Below are 19999 nucleotides of genomic sequence, written 5' to 3' on the forward strand. Positions count from 1 at the left end.
CTTATATCTGGAAATAGATTTACTTCCAAGCCTAAAATTCTAAACTAAAAATTAAATTATGAAGTAATATTTTAAGGTTTTTAATTTTATATCTTAAAATAATCTCGTTAAATATATTTTTAAATAGATTTAATACAGAAACAGAAATTAGAAACTCCCAACGAAAAATAATATTACTAATACAAAAATATGGATAGAATTGATACAATTTTTGACAACACTTCATTTCTCAAAGAAGCGAGAAAAAAAGAAAATAATTTGAAGACTTTCGAAAAACTTTTTTCAAATGATATAAAGAAACTTCCCAACAAAAGGCGATGAAAATACAATTTAAATATTAAGAAATATTTTTCTATATTTTATTTACTTACACTTATTCCTAAAATGTGATAAATAAAGATAAATTTCAAATTAGTCTGAAGTGAAACTTTTTTTTTTGTTATTTTCGAGCTTGTAGCTTTTTTTTTTTTGTTCTTTGTTTTAATATAGTTTTAATATTCTAATAATAATGAACAGCTTCTCTTTTAAACAACGAAAGTATACTTTCAAAATACCAAAATAAAATTTTAAGCGCATACAAATGCATAGAAATAATAATGCATACATATGATAAAAAATTCAAATAATTTGCTATTTCATGCATATGAAATTTCTTGATTTATATTCAAGTCATAATCTATTTTTTAATAACTGATTTTGAACATTTGAAATAAAATCAACTTTGATTGGGGACTAATATTTCTTCAGTTTCTTTTTGTATCATGAATTAATGATTGAAATTGTTGGAAACTTAAAAGAGAGAGAGAGAGAGAGATCTCTCTTTTAAGAATGAAAAATATTTAGAAATTTCTTTGTTCTGATACAGAAACAAAGAAACTTCAGCATAAGAAGTAACTAAACAATATATCTGCAAAATTTTCATATTTTTGAGGAATTTTCCAGAAAATACCTGCCTTCATCACATGAACATAAAAAATATAAATTCAATAATATCAATGTATCACCGTTCTCTTTATTTTGCACTAATTTCCGCAACATATTTTAAAATTCCTTTTTGATTTTAATTAAAATAATAATTAGGATTATAATTTCAAAATCTTTTATGCAAAAAATTACAATTTTTAATAAGTGAACGCACTTTCTTCTATGACAAATATTTTTTTTTTTTTTTGTGATTATTGTTTTTTAAAATTCAAATATTTCATTACTGACGTTAGTGTAATTCATTTGATCTATTTCTTTTTTTTCCCAGTTGTTCACAATTCTTTGTATTGGTATACGTAGAAATACATATGTACCTGAATTATAAATAGTTTAGGTTTTAAAATGTTTTAAACATGCTTTTCAAAACTAGAATTAAATAATTTTATAAAAAACTTATGACAAAGCAGATTTTTTTTTCCATTTTGATAGTTTTTAAAATTTCTACTCTAAATTTCCCTTAAAATTCCTGTAACATCAAAAATGAAAAAAATAACAAGCATGTTTACGACTGGGTTGTTATTATTTTTTTCTATCATTTAAAGAATATAATGAAACTCTGGAGACTATTGCTACTGCTACCAAACTACTGCTCCATTAAATCCAGAAATATTTAATGGAGTAATAAAGCCATATATGTGAAGTTGCACTAATTATATTAAAAAATACTTCGTGATAAATATTCATTAAAACAAATATAATTCTTAATAATATATACGCTTAACCGAAAAATTGATATTTTTTTTTTATTTTGAATGTATATTTTCATTTAAAAACAATTAGTAAACAGCATTAGTCTACTTTAATACTTTTCAAAGAATCAAAGGAATAGAGAAGTAAACGCTGAAAAAGTAAATTGAGAGCATCCATTTACAAAAATAAGTTAAAAGAGGAAAATGTGTATCTAAAGTGCACTATCAATTATATAAATAATTTCTTCTTCCTAGTACTTTCTTCAAGCAAATATCTAATACAAATTTATTTTGATAATGTCTAATGATTTATGGGCTAGACGAGGATCAATATTTAAGATGGTAACTGAAATATCATGCAATACTTATCTTTCTTTGCATGAAACATTTAAATTTTAATAACTAATATTCTATTTATAATATGAATAAATATTATTCTAGACAAGAAAAATAAGACAATTTCTGATTCCTGCAGAAATGCGTTATGCGGAAAAGAATCATATTTCTTACAATATGACAATTCTTTTTTTTTTCTCCTTATACTCTCTATTTGTATTTTAAGTTCTGGAAAAATATTTAAATTATTTTCTTTCTTCTCTTCCTCTCTGCAGATGTCGACAGGAAGTTAAACAATATTCGAAATTCTTTTGGTTGGTTAGGACACCATATTCTTGCGTTTTCTTTTATTTGTTTATTTATTTTAACACTCGAACTGATTGCTTGTTATGCTGTAAATTACAGAATGTGTTAAGATAAGTAGAGAATTTAAAGACATTTTTAACGTAGAAAGATTGATAAGATCAATAAAAAGTCTATAAATTACTGGAGAATATTAAAGACCAGAATGCAAAAGCGGGATAATTCTACATTACCTTTGTATATCTTTCTCTATTTCTGCTACTAATAAAGATGAATAGGTATGTGTTGGCTCTCAACAAACCTGACTGTTTGTCCTACAACTACCAAAATTGGTAAATATATATCTTGTAGGCGAGGTTTTGTCAAATTTTATCGAAGCTGAATGTTGGCAGCTTTCCGTGATTACTTTCAAAATTATTATTGCTCTTAAACAAATATTAAACTATTCCAAAATTTAAAAAAAAAATTGTATTTTTAATTATATAAATTTAATAGTCATACAAATTTGAATGAATTTTGATAATTATTGTCATTTATATAATTTCAATTATAGATTACATAACAGCCCTGTAATTCAAGGTGTTTTCACTGTTTCATCAAGTATTTAATCGCTTGATTTTGTTCCATTGGTTTAAAATCAAGAAGTACGATTTTTTTAAATATCTGTGTAGTTTACGAGACGAATAAAAAAATTGAAGTAAAAATATCACACAATTTAGAAAATAGAGGAACCGCACATTTACTGCATAATAACTCTATGATATCAGAGGATGATATAGAAAGTTCAGTTTGCAATAAACAGGGTAAAAGTAATTAAAAAATAATTAAATTAAAATAATTAAAATAATACAGCTTTTATGTCTAACAATTTGACGAAATCATGAAGTTACATCTGGATGCTTTAAATGAATTTAAATAAAACGACCCAGCAAGTTCGCCATATGTCTCTAATTTGTAATAAAAGAAACGACTATATAGGACGTTAATCATGAATTGCATTGATCTGGTTGTGAGTGAAATGAACTCGAAATTCTAAAAGATACGAAAAGTTTTTAACATTGGAGAAATAAATAAATCCTTCGAATGATATAAAAAGTCCATTTAAATTTAATTTAAAGAATGAATTTTAAATAAGCGTTTCTTAGATTTTGGAAAAATTAAATTTCAGCCACATTCTCGAAAATCTTTTTACATATTTTTTTCTCTCCATTTCAAATAAATAAAATAAAAGCATCAAAAAGCTTTAAATTAGTTCATTAGACTTAAAGTCGAAAGCTCTTCTCCGGCGGCGCTTCTGCATCAAAAGAGGAAATGGATTAAGAAATATTTTATTCAAAAAGTATAAAAATAAACTTGAATTAAAATAGATTTAAAAAGCTTGAAAAGCTTTTTACGTCTATCCAAAGCTCCAAAGAAAAATAGCATCCTATTCATTGGTCTGGCTTATAAAACACTCATTATTTTGGTGCTTTGATTGAAATAATAATTATTTTTAATGATATTTGAGTTTTACAAGTAACTCACTCATTCTTTTCCGAAAATGTTTTCATATATATTTTATCTTTTTAATAAGATATTGCTTTTAATTAAAGAGCTTTAGCATTCGCTCAATTAGTGTACTTATATACTAATTGAGCATATTCATACGGATAAAAGAAACATATTTTGGTAAAAGACGCTACTTAAATAATTTTTAAAAGGAAATGCTTTTAATAGAAATAAAAGGTATCTTTAAGAGGACTACTTTAACTTTTAATTGCTTGGCAATACAAAAATACTTTTCAGTCAAAAATTAAAAGACGAAATATCATTAATATAAAAGTAGCCACCATTTTTGAAGATTGAAAGAGGCTCTGAATGATTTCCTAATTAAAAAAATGCTAAAACTGACAGGTTATTAAAAAAATATAATAGAACTAAGACAAATTTATAGTGAAAGCTAATTACTATTTGAATAAAAGTAAAGTTTATTTTCGAAATAGGATGATGTATGATTACTCTTTTGTTGCGAATAATAAACAAAATTTTTTCATCGTTGTTTAAGACTTCATTTTAATTCACGAAAAACTCGAGAAATAGATTGCATTTTGAACCTTGAGTTAATCAGTACAAATAATAAAGATGAATGTGTGTCGTATTGGCCTCTACAGGCTAGACTGTTTGACCTAGAGCTACCAAAATTGCACGTATTTATTTTAGATGGTTAAAATGTGCACATTTTAGGGATCGTTTTTGAAATCTTAATTAATTATAGTTTAAGCGAAATATTGGTATTTTTTTCTTCAAAATAACTTACTATATATTAAATTACAAATATTTTTACTTTATCTTAATTACAAAACAATTATCATTTAAAAGATATCAGTTTTTTGTCGTATATCTTTTTAAAACTTTTAATTAGTTTCGAAAAATATTTTAAGTATTTTTACAGCCATATATTCCATTGTTGATGATAAATTCAGATTGTTTTCATTGTTGCTACAAATAGGTCATATTGAATTTTTCTCTTACTGTTGATCAAGATATGAATCTAATTTTTCCATGTTTAGTAAATTTCAATATAAGTGAAGCTTTAAAAATTTTTTCTTAACATTGGGTTTTTTGTATTAATTATTATTACAATTAAGATTTTTATCAGGATTTTCGACAAAATTTTTAAACACTGCTCTCTGGTCGAATAAAGATGTTGAGAGAAAATCTAGAAATGCATAACACAATTAACAGAACATTTTAAGGCTTCTAAAAAATAATGAGCCAAATGTCTAATAAAATTAATTTTAAAAAATTATTGAGGAAGCAAAAACGCTAGAAAACAAACATTTAATTGAATTTTCAGAAAACATTCATTCTATCAAACCAAATAGTCACTAATGGCGCCTAGTTAAATATAATTATATCAGCAAATGAAATGATAGAATATCACAGAATCCATTACGAATACAAAAAATAATTCTCTCTCTCTCTCTCTTTAAATATATATATATATATATATGTGTGTGTGTGTGTGTGAAGTGTGACAGGAAATATGCATTTAAGTTTAAGTTTCTAAAAGTACAAGAATCATTTTAACAAAATCGAAACTGGGAAATCTTGGAGACTCAATACATATTACTATGGGTTAATTTTAATTATTCCTGCACGTGCCATTAAATTACGCAAAATCTTCTGCAAGATTTTAAAGTGAATAAAAATTACTTAATTAAGAAAATAATAGACGCATTTAAGAAGAGATAGAAGATAATTAATTTTTTTCTTTATTAGTTAGCTACTTTCATTATAGAATAAATATATAATTATACCAGTAAATTAATTTCATTAGCAACTAACATTCAGAGCAAATGCTTCCCTGAGAAAAGCCATAGGAATATAATTTGCAAATTTGGCTGTAAAATATTTTACTCACGTCTTTGTAAACCCTTTTACAATAAAATCTACATTGTAACATCCGTGAACACTTACTTGCAAGGATTCTGAGTGCAATACGCGGAGGAGGAATCCTCCAGATGAAGATTTTTTCACCCTGACTGTCACCAGAAGCGAGAATTCCCAGGGAAATGTCCTCGGAAACACTATTTCTTCTTTCTTGGATCGCCAAGATCCACTGGGCAGTAGCTTGTAGGCCGTAGGGCGTCCAGATGGACGAAGGGCTGACCGATGAATTCCTGCCACTTCCAGAATGTTCAGAATACCTGTAAAAATCAATACTTTGTAGATAACAATAAGAGGCACAATAAGAGGTAGATTTTTTCTGTCATTTAATTACTTTCATTTTTTAATTAATATATTTCATTATTTAAATATTAATGAATTTGGGAAATAATTATTTCCAGAATTCATCGAAGTGTGAAATTAAAATTTTTATCAAATTAAATGGATTATTGGCGTTCGGAACGAATTTAATAATCATCTTGAAAGATATAAAAGAGTTAATTGTCATCAAGTCTGCTCTTCTATAAAATAATTCTAAAACTGTAACATATTAAGTGATCGAAATGCCTATCGTAAAATCACATCTTTACAAACATAAAAAAATAAAAAAAAGTGTAGAATAAATAAGTTTCAATGTTATTTTAAATCCGATTAATTAACACACAGGTTTGAGATTATTAAAATTCCCCGGGTTTATTATTATTATCATGTGAGAACATCATACTTTTTTTGGTAAAGTGGTTTTGAAGCTCGAAATCGCGTATGCAATGAATAAAGCATAAATGGCAATTTTCATCATCATCTTTTAATCACATATATTTCTTACCTGCTTTTACCTGTATTGCATTATTATCATGTATGTTTCTTTGAAAGCAGATGAGTTTTTAAAAGGTTGATCTGCTTTTACCAGTATTGCTTTATTATTACGTATGCTTCTTTGACAGCAGATGCGTTTTTAAAAGGTTGACGTAGAGCTATGACATCATAGCTCTTATTTCATCTCAAAATAGGTTGAACTTCGAGCTTCAAAACTTTGTTTCCCATCTAGAAAAATTGAAAATGAAAGTTTAAATATATATATATATATATAAAGAGAGGGAGACCGATAGAGAAATCTCGACATTGTTTCAAACCAGTTTAAAATGGTTAATGACTGAAATTAATTAAAACAAATAATGACTTAAAAATAATAAGGTTCTCACATGATAACTTGAAATTTGCGATCGTAGATTTCATTTTATATATATATTTTTTTATTTTTTTTTATTTATTATCTGAAACGAAAGTTGCAACACTAAAAGTCAAAAACATAATGAAAGGAAATTTAGCCAAATAATTTATAAGAGTTACTTTTAAAAATGCTAAGAAGTGGTTTATAAAGGTGATAACATTTTCAGTCTTAGAAATGAATCGATCCTGACATTTGGAAAAAAAGGAATTTTAAAATATTGCAGATATAAATGAATTTATTTAGAATAACATGACTTTAGAATCATAAACTTTACAAATCATAATTTCATAAAAAAAAAATTTAAATTCATACTACAATACAGCATTAATTGTATATAAATTTAAAAATTACTTTTTGGACCAAGGAGCATTTATTTTTAAAAAGAATTCATTGCAAACTATATTTATATAATATATTACTGAAACATTAAAAATGCAATTCGTTTAAAAGAATATTCAATTGTATGTCGTATTTTATATTTCAGTTCTAAAATAAATAAAGGTAAAAAAATAAATTTTAAAAAAGGATTAATAACTTTTGATTATTGATTGTCTGACACTATAATACTAATGGCGTTTTTGGTATTTTTTCGCTGCACAACATTTTCATGTGTTATGTTTTAAAATTATTCAACAAATTTTCAGTTTCACGTACCAAAAGAGTATTACAAATGATTGTTTGCAAAGGTATTTGAAAAAAAATTTATAAGGTAAAAATGGTATATTATTTATATTTTTTTTTTATATTTTTAAAGTAATTTCTTTTTGTTCTTTCCTGATCTATTGTGTTGATTTCTTTTATTTTCGTTTTGATTCTTTCTCACTTTGTCTTTAGTTTTCGCGTTTTATTTTTCGTTTTCTTCTTTTCTTTTCATTATTTTATTTATTTTTCTTCTTCTTCCCTTCTTTTCCTTTTGCATTTCATTTTCACGTTGTTCAGTTAACTTTCCTCTTTTATTTTCTTCTTTATTCCGCTGCTTTTTTTTTCTCTTTCCTTTCTTTCCAAGTTTTTTCATCTGTTCTCATTTCCATCAACGCATATTTATTTTTTTCTTATTTCTTCTTTTTTTTTCTTCTCTATTACTGCTTAATAATTCTTTTCAATCCATAAATAAAAATAGTGGTGTTTTTAATTACGTGTTTGCTGATCAATTTACATAATTATGTTCCCACAGTCACGCAGTCTGAAGCTTTACACCCTTCAGCATAGATTGGTTGACACAAGCAGTTAAAAAGTTTTCATTACAGAAACTGGGAATATTTGCACCTTCAACAAAATCGATATTTCAATTTTACTCTCATTAAATAAAATAGATTTCACTGATTGAAAAAATATATAGTATAGTTATAATTAAAGTGATAATATATATTTATGTACGTTATTTGGATTATGAAAGAAGAAAATCTGCAATAAAAATTAATTATTCAAATTTCGACCAGCAGATGAAAAGGGTGGTGTATAAAAAAACAAGTAAAAGACACACAAATTTGAAAAGCTAAGCTTTATTTAATCATATTTTTTTGTTTAATGCACATTCCATTTGCTTCAATCACGTATTCAAAATGAGTTATAGCGAGTTCAATAACAAGAAAGACGTCTTTTCTTGTGGAAGTACAGCAATCTGGCATGCCATCTTTTTACTATTGCATAGAAATGTACTAGGTTTTAAATTTCTTCTGGATATCATGGCGTAAAAACTAGAATGTAAGCCATATTTTCACAAATAAATAATTTATAATTTAAGGACGGAACTTAGAATAAAAAAGACTTATTTATATTAAAATCTAAAATACGTTCGATGAATTTATGTTTCACAAAGCTTTAATACTTTTGTCACAAAAAAAACATTGAAACTTGACAAAACGGTTTTTATCTAAAATGGATAGGATATATTGTATATATTCCTTTTATCCAATTTATTTCACAATTGTCCAAATTCGGTAGTTTGAATTTTGGTTTTTCAATAACACCAACAGCAATAGCATTAAAGTTTTTTTCTAAACGGAATATTAATAATATTTACAAGATAAAAGTGTTGCATTGTTAAGATGTCAGCATAAGCTGTTTTCTTAGTTCTAAGAAGAAATCTCGAAATTGAATAATCATTCATAGAAATTGTCCAAATGGAAGAAAGATTGAATTATCAACAGAAAGTTGGAGCAAGAAACTACCATTGAATAGCTGGAGAAATGGATTTAAATGTTTTGAAATTCTTTTCTATTTAATACACAAAAGGTTTTAAAGTAAATGAATTTTGCAACCAAAATTTCCCTTTTTGTTATCCTCTATCATTTAAATAAAGAATTTCATTGTTGATTTAGAGGGAAATAAAATAAACGCCTATAGTTTTACCTAAAATTTCTTTTCGTACTTGAGTCATGCTATTTTACAAAATGAGATAGCCGGAGTACCTTGTCCCAAAACTATTTTCCTCCACTTAATTTTAAAGAATTTTTAAATAAATTCAATTTATACTGAAATGATTAAAATGATGTTTATTACGTATGGCTATATTTTAAGTGAGTATGTATAATATACAATTGAATTTTTAAACAACAAATAATCAATATTTCCGAATTCAATAATTTATAAACCAGAAATCACTCTAGAGAGCTACAAAACACTTTCATGTAAGTTTTCCTTTTTGTATATTTGACTTGTCTATTATGAAAATATTAAACTAATAATACACAGTCGCAAATGAATGTCATTGCAATTCAATTTGACATCAATGAAAGTCAGAAATGAGTATCAATGAAATAAATTTAATTAATATTGTTAGAAAAATTCTTCCATTGGATGTACAATGTAAAATCCAATAAGATCAGTTATAGATAAAGATGATTTATTTTAGATGGAAACACAAATACAGAGGTACACAAAACGGCCTTACAAAAATCAACAACAAACAAGGAGCGCATATTCATTTAACAATCTCATTAGCATGAAGTGCTCGGAGAAAACTTGTTGGATATCATATTCCAGAAGAATACTGTACTGTTCTACTCATACATACTGTAGAAGATGTTAAAAGTCTGGTAGATGGTAATATCTCATTACACTGGGTTAAAGCCCACACTGGCATCAAAGGTAATGAACTTGCTGATCGGGCTGCCAAAGCTACTTCACTTAATTCTGCAATAGACTATCATCTTGGAGAATCTCAAAGCACAATCAAAACTCGTCTTCGTAAAATTCTTCAATGAATGGCAATTAAGATGAGAAAATAATGAAAAGGGCCGATGTACCTTCAGTATCTTTTCTCAGGTAAAAAGAAATAGATGTATTGACAATAAATATTTAGCCCAATTAACTACAAACCATGGTCTTTGCCCGCCATTATCTTAAAATATTCAGTTTGAGAAATTGTAGTTGTAGATGTGGTAATGATTATGATGACATTCCACACTATATTTTCCATTGCCCTTTCGTTCATTATTTGAGAAAATTTATTAAACCTCAGGTACATATTTTCCAAAATCTATCAAACAATCAATTGACTTTAGAAGCTCAAACTATCTTGGATTTCCTATATCATAATGAAAATCGGATTTTCCAAATTGAACCATAATTTATCATAGTTTGTCAAGTACTGTTAAAAGTAGACAGTATCTAGTGAGTACAAGAAAAAAAAATGCAAAAAGAACTCTGTATAGTCGTTTGTTCCCAATCATGGACTCTGCCTAAGACTGAGCCATTGTATATATTTATTTTTTCATTTATTTACTTATTTTTTCCATTTGTTTATTCATATTTTTATCTTTGCTTTTATTTATTTTTATTTTTCATTTTTTTTCTTCTGTTTCCTAAATTTAAATTGGCTACCTTCGGTAAATTTAATTATTTACAAATTATATTTGAATGATTCTGTTGGAATATTACGTAGGCTCTTCCGCTTAAGCCATTTAGACCTCTCCGCTTTTTCTTTTTATGCCTGCACTTTTTTTTTTATCATGTGAGAACATGATGATGTTTTTGTTACGGGGTTTCGAATAATTGAAGGCAACGAATAATTGAAGCTCGAAATCGCGCAGGCAATGAATAAAGCATAAATGGCAATATTCATCTTCATCTGCTTCACTTGCTTTTACCAGTATTGCATTATTATGCATGCTTCTTTGAAAACAGATGCGTTTTTAAAAGGTTGACCTGCTGTTAGAGACATGGGGTTTTCACCATAGTAATCCTACAGGGCTATAGAAGACACCCCTCATTGAGCCATCTACTGCGCATGCGCAGATGGTTTTCTTTATATCTCGTAAACAACATATGTCAGAGACATGGGATTTTCACTTACAAGTACCCCTGGGGGTCCTCTAAGTCTCCCACAATTTTGTATCCATTGCGCATGCGCAGTACATATTTTGATTAATATTGGTCAAATCAAAGTCGGATCGATACCATGGAATTCCTATGGGTCTCGGGATGTCGATTACGTTCACATCCAGTCAGACCGGAAGTTGTTATATCTCGGCTTCTATACAACGCAGAGACGAGTGCTACGCGTCTAAACATTCGTCTCGACGAATAGAGTTGAATGACATTTCTACCGAAACTCTTATCTCGATAGGGCCAAGATCGGGTCTCGAAATTTACAAATTCGAGTTATATTGCATTTGCTTATATCGTTGGATAGTACTCGCCAAAATGTGCGTAACGATATGAGTTTCACGTTGCTACTCCAAGTTATTCGCGAGTTACGGGCTCTCAAAGTTGAAAAAATTTGAATTTTCGAACGAGGTTTTGACCTTTTAGCAACAATTCTCTTTACGACTGGCATCCGATACAATCTCCAGATGTCCCCTATAGAACAATGCCACATTTATATCGCTTACGTTATTAGGAGCCGAGAAACTGAAACGAGAACGGAAAAAGAACATGATGTTGTTTTGGTTTGGGGGGGGTGGAGCTCGAAATAATGTATGCAATGAAAAAATCATAAAATGGGGCATCCTAAGCTTTCTCCCGATGAAGCCTTGCAAAGAAAAGAAGAAAGGGAACGAAAGAGCAAACAGAGGCCGGAACAAAACCTTCAATCAAACCTTCTAAGACAAAACCTTCAATCAACAAAAACGAATGATGAAAATTTAAAATTAGAAGCTGATGGAATTAAACATGAACGTAAAATAGCTTTACAACGGGAGCGAAGAAAGCGTACACGTATGCAGTGTGCACGTTGCAGATTCTCAGTCGCAACACTCAACTTCAAACACAGAACATGTCCATTTAGATTCTGAATAACAACCGTCAACGTTCAACGCAAAGCGTCTCCGTTTAAATTCTGAGTTTCAAATATAGCTTTCTAGCTTTAAGCAATTAATCGAAAAAAATGTTCTCACATGGTAACTTGAAATTTGCGATAGCAGATTTCCATTTTTTAATAATCGATTTTTTCCAAAAAAAATCATTTTTTTTTTATTTTTCATTTTTATTTTATTTTATTATTTTTTTGTTACGGTTTTTTTTCTTTGGCTGTTTGTAGCTTCTAGTACACAAGCATAAGAAAGTTTTTTTTTAATAGCTAGTCCTTTGATAGGTATTTAAATTCTATTTTTTATTATAATTATGAGCTTTTCACCAGTGTAACGCCACTTTTAGTACACAACTAATCATCATCAGAATACATCATACTCCAGAGAGAGATAATTTACTGGAGTATTCCTTCTCTCTACTCGACTGACTACCAATGACTCCTCCCTAGTGCGTGCCCTTGCTTCTACACTTCTCATGAGAGGGCTTCCAATTTTGTAAAATAAATAATGTGCTCCAAAAAAATTCGATTACAAACAGAGCTAACACAGAAATTCTCGAATATTCGGGATCCTTCATGTTTGCCACCAAAACGTTCATCCAGTTAGGAAGCCATTAAATTGACATACGTTTAACAACTATTAAAATAATTGCAAAACCCTTTTCCTTATATTGAAACTTGCTGTGTAAAGAATCAGTATTACATAATTATAATAATATCACGGGAAATAAAAAGGATGCATTAATATATTGGACATTTATTAAAAGAATTGCCTTTGATAATTACATTTAAAGTTATTTTATTCATTGATCAATCTTGATTTTCAATCATTCAGAATTAGGATATTTGCATAAATTAATAAATAATAAGATTGTTTTTAGTGGTAATCAATAAAACCGAAAATAATATATTTACAAATGCTGAACCGATTATCTGATACAAATTTAATTAAAATTTAACCATCCAATATCAGTATATAAAAATAATAAATTAATTAATTTTAAAAGTATAAAAACAGTTACAATTTGTACTTAAGATTAATAAAGACATTTATGGATAAACTGATTTATGAATATTTTTTGAGACGATATTTGGTACATGAAATAAAGTATACTTTTAAAAAACTAACAAAAATTTAGAAACTTTGGTGCCGAATTGAAAATTAAGCTAGTATTATTTCACTTTTGAACAAAAATAAACAAACTGAACTTTTTAAAGGAATTCTTACAAGAACATCTAATAATGTAACCAAACATCAAATTCTTTCTGCCACTAGTTATTCAATAAACTGCACAATCATACATAAAAAAATCTTTAAATAATTGCTCTTATCTTAGAATTTTTCTCTCCTATTATCTTGATTAACAACAAAAATAACATAAAATTCTGATTTCCGCTCAGATTTCTATTCCAAATTCGATAAATTTAGAAATATATTTACTCAGGGTATTCTGATTCATTGCACTTTGTGAAAAGCTTTTGTTATTCAGTTCCTTCGAGTTTGATCCATCATCGATTATTCCTGCGATATTAACGAAATGATTATTGACATTTCGATATAAATAGGTTTAACTGTCGAATAATTCCAATTTCAAAACAGGGAATTATTTTAAAATCCAGTTCAATACATTGATGCCAAGTAATTCTTCACGATCGGATTTTATATTCAAATCACGTTAGCGTTTTAATTTAAATATTTGGAGTTATTGGAATCCGTGCCTTCCAAATTCTAAGAGCGAATTATTTCAAAATTTATTCATTACCAAGTGGAATCACTGATAAATCCAATCTAAAGAGGAGAAGATTTAAATTCAACGAATGATTTTGAAACAGTGAATTATCACGGTATATATCTGTGAAGCATCGCCTGTTTCTGCTTCTATAGCTCTTTAATAAATTGCTTTTCAATCCACGGAATTGCTTTCTGCCTTTCGTTACTAGTAAAAGGATTATCAGTGTTAAGTCCAAAATGTGAGTTTCATATAATCAGTGTAGCCCCATTCTTAGTGTTTGTTTTTAAGCTCTTTCTTCTAATAAACTTCATTCATTCTTATCATAAAGCATTTCGTAAAGACTCTTTATAACAAAATCACATCCTAGTCGAAAAGTGGACGTCTTAGTTTATAAAATAAATTAAAGACAGTTTGTTCATTCTTCCATTAAGTTGTTCATTCTTCCATTAAGTTAAGTCCTGTGTTATTGTCGTAATCAAGATCCGACCAAAAGATTGTTTACCTAAAGCGATAGTTTCCGGTTGTGTGAATTGGTTGAATATCATTATTAAATTTGACTTTAAGCAACATCGGCTCTGAGACAAAATGAAAATCGAAAATTTTAAACAGTGGTTTTCCAAAACGGACTGTCTATCTGATTATTGAATATTTGTCTTTCCCTTTTGGTATTTGGCGAATATTCATTTTAGGCTAAAACCACTCAAAACTTCGTTTGGAGTGTCAGAGAGAGAAACTCCAATTAGGTTGCTACATTTTCATTAAATTTCCTGCCTTATTTTATATTTAAACAACTTCGAGCTTCAGCTGTATGGTTTTCCAGTATTCTGTTTCAATATAGTGGCTAATGGTGGTGGATAGAATCCGTGAATCCGGTGATCAGAAAGTATCCGTGAATGTCGGCAAAAAACAGAAGATATCAATACATGGGTCAAAATCAATTGCACTTTTTTCAAAGTAATCTCTTTTACTGCAATGCACTTATGCCAAAACTTTTCCCAATCATAAATAATATGCAGTAGACTCCCGATTATCCACGGGCGGGTTATCCGCGCCTGCCGCACAAAGTTTTTTTTTTTTGACTGATTTTTTTAAAAAGGTGCAGTTTTACAGTTATGCTTTTGTAATTACATAATACATTACAGTATTAAACCAGTACATATGTACTAATTTTTCTGTGTATCATTGACGCCTCTCGTAAATACAAAGCACTTTTCTGTTTTCATTAACAAAATGCATTTTAGGTTAGTTTTGAGTGATATACTAAAATATTAAGCGTTAGTTAAACATTTCCTGCTGTTTATTTTACGTTTTATTGTACATAAAACGATTTTTCAAAGTTGGAATGACTGTTTTCTTTTTTGCTATACCTGTTTTTATCTTTTTTCGGATTATCCGCGATTTTTGTTATCCGCGGCGGCCGCGCCACCCAATTCCGCGGATAATCGGGAGTGTACTGTACTTTTAATTCGTTTTTGTGAAACCCTTCAGAGTTCGAAAATTGTATTCTGTCAAATTAATAAATTCCAAAGAATGATCATGACGATAGAATTTTTACAGTGGAAATAAGAAATATTCTCTTCAAAATATAGAATTATTCATCGAAATTTATAAGACAACTTCGGCGTCACCAGCAAAAGTGTTCAGTGCAGTAGAAAAGTTCTTATTCCTTGGGTAAAAGTATTTGACGATAAACGCTCGATTAGTAAAATGAATGTTGCTAGTCACTATAATTAGTTTAACAAAAAAATGACATCATGTATTTAATATACAGACAAAAAAATCACAAATATTTATAATTTTTTTGCAAATTACTAATATCTAAGGGTGATTTTTGTCCATTTCGGCAAAAATTTCCTTTCTGAAATCGGAACTACGTATTCAGGAAAGTAAATGAACAAAATGTGTATGTGATACAGTATATAGTTTTTGAACTGGAAGGACCTAATCAACCTTCTTTTTAATGTGAATCACTCCATATATATTGGGTAGAGGCTATTATAAATGATTTTTATATACAGCATGAAGTCAGATATTTCATAGCTATGCTTTGTATTTATAATAGCAATATCAGAATTCTCTTTAAAACATTTTAATATCAATCCAAAGCAAAGATATACATTTAAAGTTTAACCTACAATTTATCGTTTAAGCAGAACAAAATGGCGATATAAAACATGTTTAAAAATTTCATTTTATTCCCAATATAGAGTGATTTTGAATTTTATCTCAAGAAGGACATGATAATGATTAATACAATAACAAAATCAAATCAAATCAATAATCTGGTCCGCTATTGAAACAAATATTATTACGTAATGAAATTATAAAGCCTGGTAAAATTTTTAAAGAAATTAATGAATAGAAAACGGCGTAAAATAAAATAGACTTTCGAATCATATGAATAAGATATGGAAAAAAGTTTCCTAACAAGGAAGTACAATTTTTGTTAAATATATTTTAGAATGTTTCAAATACTATACATGAATTCATTCTTAGCAACTGAGCTATATTATCCTAGTGAAATCAGAAATAATGACAGATAAAGCTGAAAATTTATTTCTTATCTACTTCGATTTTCAACCTTTCCATTCCATTCAATTTTCTACCTTAAACCCTTACTTAACATTTTATTGTAAGTGTTAAAAATTACATCCTGATGAGCTGAAAAAAGTTTTATTGAAAATTATGATCTTGTTGTCTTTATCTTTCCCTTTAGAAGATAAATACAAAATTTTGTCTTTATTTATTTTGAACTGTGTTAGTCTAATAACAAATTTGGGGCAACAGTGAAACGTAATATATAGATTTGATTATACAATCTAAAGCAATTTTTGGGGATTTTTTCCTAACTCTTAACATCTAACGAAATTTATTTTACTAATGCTATTAATATTACAGGTTCTCACTTTTATCAAATTTTTTGAATGCATATTTGTCCAGAAATCATGTGTTTGTATCCCTTAACTTGCGTCCTTTAAATGATGATAAATTCTCTTTCGAATATAAAACTTCAAATTAAAAAAAAAATCTGAATCGAATTCTCCAAAAAATTCATCAGATAGATAAGGAAAACTTAATTTGCTAATTTTTTGTAAGTAAGAATTTGGAAAACCCATATAATGTCCACAATTATAAATTATTATTATAAAATGAAAAAGTAGTTTAAAGCATTTTTGTTGTTTTAAACAGAAGAGTTTAACATCTTTTTTTTTACATTGATAATTTTCTCCTTCTTCATATTAAAATATTTAACTATAGTTATATATGAATTAAGAAAACAATTTACCTATAAGGCATGGCACATAACATTGATAAAATGGACACAAGACACAAGAATTATTGCATGAAAACATTAGGTCAGTTTAGCTATATTAACGTCCCGTTTGAAAGCAACACTAGGGATATTTTGGAACGGACCTCGTAATTTTGAACCATTGTCAGATGACGACACTTGAGCTGGTTCTCCCCTCTCCAAAATTCCACACCACATCAGCGGGATTACGGTTGTCCCCGATGTATTTAACATGAACAGACCCATTTACACAACGGTTCTTTGATGGAAACTGGTTCCGAACCTGAAAGTCTTGCGCACCGATGCTGCGGCCTTACTACTCGGCCACCGCCGCCTACAAGAAGCATTGTAAGTTTTGAATGACGATATAGATGTATAAATCTTACCACTTTTAAAGTTGAATTGGAATTTTTTATTTCATTAAATACTAAAGAAAATGTAGATAATGTACGTCCAACAAAGCGTATATTCTTCAGAGTCTAGCTGTATAATGCATTTCATTTGAATCATCATACAACTTATTTATATTTTGGTGAGCATTATTTAATTTGTAAGAAACAATGAAAGAATATTTTAATCCCACAGATCAAGCATTTTAATGCAAATTCTTATGGTACTATTTTTAGTTTTCACATGTCCTAAGACTAATTTGCATATAATTGTCATACATATATTATCTTAATTGATGGCTTTGTTCTATGGTCTTGCTTGCTGCAATGTTTTATTTGCACAAAATATTACGCCTTAACTTTCTGCTTGAGATTGTTCTCAAAGAATATAATTAAATATCATTAAACATGTCTCTAAAGACAGTTTAGGGTGAGGTTAAAAAGGAATATAAAAAGGATCCTTGAAATTTTTCAAAGATTCCTTTATGGGAAAATCAAATTAATGCTAATTACTAACAAAGTTAATATTTAATTAATTACTAGGTAGAATTACTAATTCATTATGTATGAATCGCATGTATAGTTCAAACAAATTTCAAAATGCATACACATAATATGGATATCAGTTCTTAAAAAAATATGACGCCATTCACTTGAATTGTCTGATAAATTACTTTAAAGATCAAAAGTTTAATTAAATTCAATCATTAATCTATAATTATATTTATACTATAACCAGCCATAAAAACATTAAATTCTGAGCACATATTTAAAATGAAAGTATAATATGTGCTCAGAATTTAATACTTTTCGAAGTTAAGATAAATTTTAAATTTGGTATCATTTGAATGTAAGGTGTATGATCCATTAAGGTAAAACAAATAAGTGAGAAAAAGTATTATGTAGTCAAAACGTTATAATCAGTGTAATTTAAGCGGCAAAAAATGTATATCCCATTAAAAATTCTGACATTTTTCAGAAACTGAAGGGAGAGCGTACACTTTAGTCACAAGTTTATATATTGATAAAAGGCTTTGGAAATGCATGGGAGTTTTAGCGAGACATTCTGTTTCACATCTATCTTTTTTTATATGAGCTAAGAGAAAGAAAAATACAGAATAAATACAGAAATCCTGCCAGCAAACTCATGGTAATGATCCATAAATTTTCAGCTGAAGATTCTACGAGATAACGAAAGCTTCTAAAAATTTAACGTGACTTACGTCTTTCATACATTATATCCATTATACTTAAAACGAACGGTGAATGATGTAAAATGAATGATTGTTTATAGATAAAAAAGAGACTGTATTATTTATAAACAAGCAAACAAATTATTTTAAGCATATTAATATCTATATTTAAATATTATATACATAATTTTCATCAATTTATGTTAAAGTGTTCGTTGCCCACTACTTCATGAACAATATGATAGATAAATACAATTATTTATGCTTTGAGGAGTAAAAAAAATATTCATCAAATAATAAAGAGTTGCTTGAATACTCCAACTTAATAAGAAAATTCAGTGATATAATTAGTTATTGACATATATTCACTTATGCTTAAAAGCAATTTGTAATTACATGTGTTTTATTAATAACATGAATTGTTTATACCATATTATTGATTGGTATTTATTTATTTGTGCTGATATGAAGTTACAGATGGAATTTCTTTGAAAATGAATAGCAGTAAAACAAAACAATCATATCATAGTACGGAAATATTTTTTCTTGTTAGGAATGTGAAAAGTAAGATAATTCGAATTTGATACAGAGTATAATTTCAGTGCAAGGACAGTATGATAAATTATATATTTGCTCCTCTTTTCTTTATAGAATCGTTGTTGTAAAAATGTTTCATTAAAAAACCTGATCTCGAAACCCATAGAAATACCTCAAAAATCTAATTTTCAATAATAATATATTTTCTTTTATGAAACGAATACTAATCAATTTTATTACAAAACATTGCATGCATTTCACTGAAATCGTGTCAGTTTTTGTTATTATTAATAATAAGTATACCTTTAATATGACTCGATAGTTTATGCTAACACAAACGCTATCTATAACTTACACTTTTTTCCCAAAACATTTCATAAAATCTAAAATAATCATTACTAAAAATTTAATACAACCCAAAGGACTGTAAGCATAATATAAGCAGATCTCTAAAGAAGATTTTTTTTATGTATACTAGACAGCTGCTTGATTTAGGTATTCGTTTCACAAAAAATCTCATTATTATTGAAAATTAGTTTACTGTGGACAGAAAGCGAGCCTCAGGCAAGTCAATTAAAATAATTTTTGCCAAGTTAAAATGTAATTAAATTTGTAAAAAAATACAATTTTTA

At 27.8% G+C, this 19999-nt stretch overlaps 1 protein-coding gene across 1 annotated transcript in view; it reads right to left on the reverse strand.

Annotated features, from left to right (window-relative positions):
* The window catches only part of LOC129961954 (uncharacterized), a 276391-nt gene that overhangs the window by 133177 nt on the left and 123215 nt on the right, over window positions 1-19999 (reverse strand). The window contains exon 3 of the mRNA XM_056075603.1: window positions 5772-6001. Coding sequence (XP_055931578.1) covers window positions 5772-6001 — 230 coding nt within the window. The remainder of the gene's footprint in view (window positions 1-5771; window positions 6002-19999) is intronic.

Source organism: Argiope bruennichi, chromosome 2, assembly GCF_947563725.1.
Source record: "Argiope bruennichi chromosome 2, qqArgBrue1.1, whole genome shotgun sequence".
NCBI classification, from domain to species: Eukaryota; Metazoa; Arthropoda; class Arachnida; order Araneae; family Araneidae; genus Argiope; species Argiope bruennichi.